This window comes from Haplochromis burtoni, unplaced genomic scaffold, assembly GCF_018398535.1.
Source record: "Haplochromis burtoni strain Fernald_Lab_line unplaced genomic scaffold, NCSU_Asbu1 Contig_403, whole genome shotgun sequence".
Taxonomy (NCBI): Eukaryota; Metazoa; Chordata; class Actinopteri; order Cichliformes; family Cichlidae; genus Haplochromis; species Haplochromis burtoni.
This window is the reverse complement of record NW_024582764.1, coordinates 1-6,548: the sequence shown is the minus strand read 5'-3', so window position 1 is coordinate 6,548 and position 6,548 is coordinate 1. Positions and strand designations below refer to the sequence as shown.

The following is a 6,548-nucleotide window of genomic DNA, read 5'->3' as shown; positions in this document are numbered from 1 at the left end:
TCACGCGAAATCGTCAACAATCAAATCCAGCTAACTTACTTAGCGAGGTACGAAGAACGGACCCCAGATCTTTTCATGTCATTTGAGAAAAAAACAAAATAAATAAAGATGCTAGAGTTCAAAGCCCCACACAGCTGTTTCTGAGCGCCTTAAAGTTGGTATTTGAAAAATTGATACGGCTGAGCTCAAGGAATTTAAAGCACTCAGAGTAAGCAGAAGCAAAAATCAAGTAAAGACATGACCCCAAAAATCACACCAGCATCAAACTTTGGCACAAACTCTAAACACCAATTATCGCTGATGACGTGTTGACTCATTGCCCTGTGGCATATACGCTCACCAAGAACACCAATGGAAGGCAAAACCTAATCAAACACCAATGAGGAGCTGAAAAGTTTACAAAGCCTCCAATACTGCAGTGATTCTGAAACATTAGGTCAGGGGAGGCTCTGTATCTCAGTTGTTTTGTTTCTTGTCAGACCAAACTGCTGAGGTAATAAAAGTCATGTGGTAGGTGAGCCAACAGTCTACAAACGAGGCCCTCATGGTCTCAGACAAATGCTCCAACTCACCAGTCAATCACTGCAATGTATGAGAAATCACCCAAATGTCAGACTCACACTAATACTGTAGGTCCTTGTTCACATGAAGTGTTCCAAGTACTTCATTCATTTGACTGAGCCGGGCACTTTAGGTTTTTGCATATTGCATCACACAGGCAGGAGGTGAAATCCAGCATCACTAATCTTTTTCAGTGTTTGACATGTTTTGTCCTGCAAGGCTCCGACTTACTGTGAATATGGCTCTATTCAGAGGAACTCAGCCGTCTTTTCTAGTTGACTAACAGGTTTGTTCTAGAAGACGGATACGTTTCACAGGTTTCAGCAGCTGAGTTACTGAAGACTAGAATGAGAAGTTTTGCCGACAGGAAGCAGATTTGTTTAAATAATCATTGACTCGTCAACTAATCGAAGGAATTAAGATTAGTCGAGTATGAAAATAATCGTTAGTTGCAGCCCTACCAGTGAGTAAAGATAATCACATTATTGTCTTTGTGGACTTTTTCATCTCTGATAAAAGACATCGAGAAGAAAAAAAATAAAAGAAAGTCAACAGCTGCTGATGAACGTTTAATTGGCATTTTCATAGGGTTTTATCTTTTAGCCACTATAGAAACAAATGAGGTGCCTTAAACTCCGTCATGCCACAGTGCCTACTCTTAAGTTTAAGGCATCAATGCATGAAATATTCTGTAAATACCAAAAGGCACAAAACAACAGCCATCAGATCTATATCTAAGGCCTTGACTATACTTTGTGTCCGCTGAGGTTTGAGTAAAGTAAAATCCGTCATCAGAGAAAGCGTGTGAGAATCTGTTCATGTATCTGTAACTGCCAATATTTTTTGACTGCAATAACGTTACATTACAATGCACCAACTGTAGTAAATGTAAAGGTGCCTTCCAGAAGCTTCACACGAATGACGAAAGTTGTCTTTGCTCACAACAGAGTACAGTCAAAAAAGCATCACCCAAATTAAAGTACTAGTTCTAGTAATACTTACCACGTTTGTTGCACAGCTTGTACAGGCAGCAGCTGGGGCAGACGCAGCAGCAGAAGATGAGGAATACAAAGGGGATGATGCTCATGCCAACAATGAGAATGAGTAATGTTTTGTTGTTGAAAGCAGTTAACTGATCCTGAAAATTTTTTTCAGGATCTTTGCTGCTGAAAAAGAAGCAAAGTAAGGATTATGCCCAAAACAAAATAGGAAAAAAACAAGAATAAAACAAAGTATTACAGCTAGGCTACGGTCTGTTTACTGTCGATTTTCAAAACTTCCAACTACGCAACAACTCCTCATGCTATAGTTGTGTCTGCTACGTTTTTTGCAACACTGACTGAAAAACAGGTGTAGGTGTGTTATCTTCCAACAACCAGCACACAGCATGCAAAAGCCCTTTTTCTACCCAGATACCCTGTCAGTCCTCCAGCAAGTAAGCAAAGCAGCACACTGATGAATGTTATGTGAATGAAGGCCTTCGTTTCAGTCTAGTGCACTTTGGCTTTATGCTGATGGCCGTGCGCAGGAAGACATTGTGTCCTGTTTTTTAACAGCTTAAATGTGGCCTTAAACACATTTATACGGGGAGAAAAGAGAGACTTAAAAAGAAATCACTTTCTAAAATAGGAAATTGTTCATTTTACACAAACTAGCTAAATGCAGGTTTTTTTGTGGATTGCAGATTGAAAATGAAAACATACCACTCTTCTTGGCGATCTTCATCAAAGCGTTTTGACGGATCTAAACAACAATATCTGCTGTTGCAGTCCCCACAGCAAAATCCTCTACGGCATTCCTGGGCTTCCTTACCACTGTAGGCCAGGCAGTCGTCCCCTGCTGTAACAGAGCAGACCGAGAAAATCAGAGAGGGGCAGCAAAAGTTAGCTCATTTCAGGTCAATCAATTAGTTGTTAGAATTAACTTTTCAGCACTGCAACATTTTGACTTTTAGGGAACTGGTGATTCACTGTCACTGTAGCTCTTGATGGTGTTTAAGTGTACTACGCTGTACAGAGGTGATGTTTTCACACACTTATCTATGCTCAGCCCTGAGTTTGAAACCCTGCTGCTTCCACTTGGTGGTCACTCTGAAGGATGTAGTTTGTACTGCTGCTAAATGATCGTTCACGCGTTTCTTCTTAATTAGCGGGCAGCTCGAGTGACCAGAATATAGTGGATAAAAAATATAACCTAAAACATGTGAAAATAGCCACTGACACTGACTGATTGTATATTCTTTTTAAATGACTTTCATTTCTTTTTTTATGGGTCTGTAACAAACGAATCCTACAGTGTTATTAAAAGCTTTAAAACACAAGCTGTAACTTAAAAAAAAACAAAAGAAAACATGTCTTGATGAGTTTTATGGCCTTTCATAAAAATGAAAAGTTTACGGATAATTAGACGCTACGTCACTGACTTCGCCCTAAACGTGGTCTGAAGTATCACAGACTGCTTGGTGGTCAGCGGCTACAAGAAAACACAGCGGCCGTTTAAGGATGAACATAATTAAACTTACCGGATACACAAGGGGACAGGATCACAAACAGAGCCAACACGGCAGCACAACACAGGCCTGACGCCATGTCCGTGTGTAAAACTTTCCCGGATTCACTCACGGACCCGGGAATCTTCCCCGACAGTTACTCTGCTCCGCACGGACTGCTGCACAGATCGTCTATACACGAAGCCGCCTCACTCAGGTCGTGTTCCAGCCCACTGACACACTTATTCCACGGACTGTGCAGAATCACGGGTCTGTAAACACATCATTACACACGGTTACACCATAGACGGTATGAAACCGGTTACGAGCTGCGAACAAAAAGTCTTTTAAGAAATTGTTAACAGAAATGTTTAAAGAGACGAGACTGCAAACACGAGCGGAAGTTATTCTTCCCTCTTGTCGTCTTTTTCCGGTGAGTTATTGAGCAGATGAAAAAAAAAATACTTTTTCCCTCTTTTTTTTTACAATTTATACTAATGTAAAAATTATTGCGTATTTTATTTATCCGAATAGTAATATTACCCAGTGCTAACTAGCTTGAATACCAGTGAATTATTTTACACTATCTTTGCACTATCTATGCATTTTAAAAAATAGTTTACAGACTTGTAATTCGCAATATTCCAAAATATTGTACATTTAACTCTTTGCTGTTTCTGACAAACCACCACAGTGAAATGCATTTTTACCTAACAGTTAAATCATAAGACATTACATTTTGGACAAGTTGTTTTTAAAATTTAATATTTTGCCTGTAGTCGTATTTTTATAGTACAGTGGAAATGTTTTGAGCCACTTGTCATTTAATTATGTTGGAGAAATGGGTGTAGTGATGTTTTTGGAAAAAGTGCTTACACATGTGCAAGTATACAGTGTATAAGGCAAAAATAATGTCTGTATAATTCTAATTATTCTTCAGTACAGCCTAAAATAAGGCAGCTTTCATGTAAAGCTCTGCAGGCTTTTTGAAGGACATTCAAAGCTTTTATATGCATGTTGGTGCTTTTTGTTCTGTTCTCAGTCAAGATGGTCCCATACTGCTCCCACACTGCTAACCAGGAATGCTTTTACTGCCTTGACAGTGTACTTGCCATCATTGTCATAATACATAATGAAAATACTGCCAATGAGACACCTGAATATTGTGTTTTGTCTCAAAATGTGTTTTTTCTGCATTTATTATTCGTCAGTTTGACACGATCCCCTGCACCACCTGCTGAAATGCAGCCCAAAGCATGAAAGAGCCTCCACCATGTTTTACAGATGTGTTTTACATTCACTGTTGTACCTCTCTCCTGACATCCTCCATACATACTGACAATTTTAAATTTGGATTCAGCACTCCACAAAACCTGTTGCCACTGACTTTCTGTCCGGTTTTATGTGTGATGAACATAACTCGGACTCTTTGCCCACATTTCCCTTCCTTAAAAATGGCTTCTTGACAGCCACCTTTCCACTGAGACCATATTTAATGAGGCAATAGCTTAGTCTCTAATTGTGTTGTGCTTTCATTGAGACAGAATATTAACCAAACAAATCCAGAAAAAAGTATGCATCAAATAAAACTTAAAAATTAATCTGCAAGTCACTGAGTGAAATAAATAAGATCCCCAAGCAAAACATGACTTAGTGCTTTGTGGAGAAACGCCTGTGTGCAGCACAGGGGTTGGACATTTCTTACAGTTGGCAGGCTAAGTGCAGATGGAACAGAGGAACACTTTAAACGGCTCAAATAACTCAGTATGAGTCACAATGTCTCAAATGTAGCCATGGCTACATCCATTTGCAGTGAATAATGTATAGATCAACGGTTTCACATGGCTGTTTACAAGTCATGTTTAGACAACGATGTTGATGTTTGTTATATTCGATGGCTGGTATTCAAGGCCGTGGCGACGAGCAATGGCTTCCTTTCTCCAACTGTTGCACGTGGTCACATGTAGAATGAGACGCAGCAGCTATTGCCACCATTCATTCAGCTACTTAGCCAGTAGGTGGATGAGTGACTGTTTTGTCTTTTGTGTTTTTGTTTAAATGGTTTACTAGGCTTTTATTATGCAGTAGCTGTTACTGCATAACTGCATGTCATGTCAACAACATAAACTACTTGTAGATGTTACTGATTATTGCTTTTGTAGCCAACTGTAGAGTCCACATATCATTTATCAATCTTCCTTAACTATCTTGGTTGTCTTTAATAGCTTGTCGTTTAACTTCTACGTAACAGACTCTTGTTGACTCTACGACGGGACTATTCTAACTACTTTGAGGCTCAAGACCTCTCTCTTGCTCCTATTGAAAAAGGTGGGTCACTTTGGCCAATGTTACCTTAGCAATGGAGTCCAACGTCACCAAATGCCTGCCTCCCGGCACAACACAGACTCCAAGACAAACTCCATATAAAGACAAGAAAACAAACACCGATGTGGCTTCGGACAGAGACTGTGACGCAAGCAAGCCCCGAGGCGTGGCACACGTTTTACATAGAGAGGCTTTCTTTGTGTTAGCTGCTTCAAGAAAACATAAAACCCTGAGTAGAAATAACAGGTGCTGGATGAAAAGGAGGTGTTTGACACCTTTCACTCTTTACAAAATCGAATAACTGAATGTGCTCTACTTCAGTCATATCAAATGAACATGTAGTTAGAAATTTGTAAAGAACATAAAAAACTAGATAAACAAATGAATGAAAACACTGGTGGCTCCAAACAAAACAAGAGAGAAATCCTGTAGACTCTTAATTTTCTGAATGTATATATAAATAAATGTTTTGGGGTTTTTTTTTATTTCAGCCGCTCGTTTAACTCTCTGAACATTTCAACTTTAACATTACTCGCTGTATTCAGGCCACTGATCGGTGCTTTACAATAGTCTCATGAAGGAAATCTCTTTAGTTTGTTGCCAGATCAAAGTGAAATTATTTGACTGAATATTTGTGTTGATAAAAAGACACAGTACTGATAAATCGTTCTGTTTACTGTAATTCCAGTTATGTAAATCAGTCCTGGCAGTATGCAAATTCCTGTAACTATGCAACGCATTTTGTACTGATGTAACTTAACCACATGAGTTAGTTTTATGGTTTCAGTCAGGTGTGACTCAAAGGTATAAGCATTAACCGTTTTTTCATTTAGTATCATGCTTAGAGCTGCTGTGAAAATGTGATTTCAACCTAAACTCTGAGCAAAACTTGCTCTGGATCAGGTTATGTGTTCAGTGCAGACTGAACAGCACTTTAAGTTCACAAAGCCCCTCAACGTTTAAAAGAAAAATATTTATTTGTATTAGAGTTATGTTGGATGATAAAATAAATCAATGTAACAACAAAAAATAAACTGAAAGTTTAATTTCCACGAGATAACCTAAATGCATTGTGTCATGTGTAGCTTTAGTTTTGAGCAGCAAAATAGTTAATAGTGAAGATTTTAAAGTTCCAGTGCAGTGAGACTTAATTGTTGTGTAACTTAATTGTTAC

At 38.8% G+C, this 6,548-nt stretch overlaps 1 protein-coding gene across 2 annotated transcripts in view; it reads right to left on the bottom strand.

Annotated features, from left to right (window-relative positions):
* LOC102312896 (protein shisa-5) overlaps positions 1 to 3,469 on the bottom strand; it is a 12,903-nt gene extending 9,434 nt beyond the window's left edge. The window contains exons 1-3 of one of the 2 annotated variants that reach the window (XM_042212967.1): positions 3,083 to 3,469; positions 2,265 to 2,400; positions 1,564 to 1,727 (exon numbers count right to left, since the gene is read on the bottom strand). In XM_042212967.1, the coding sequence (XP_042068901.1) occupies positions 1,564 to 1,727; positions 2,265 to 2,400; positions 3,083 to 3,149 (367 nt within the window). In that variant the 5' untranslated portion in view covers positions 3,150 to 3,469. The remainder of the gene's footprint in view (positions 1 to 1,563; positions 1,728 to 2,264; positions 2,401 to 3,082) is intronic. The other variant, XM_042212968.1, reaches the window with a different exon arrangement.
* Between the last annotated feature and the right edge of the window lie 3,079 nt (positions 3,470 to 6,548).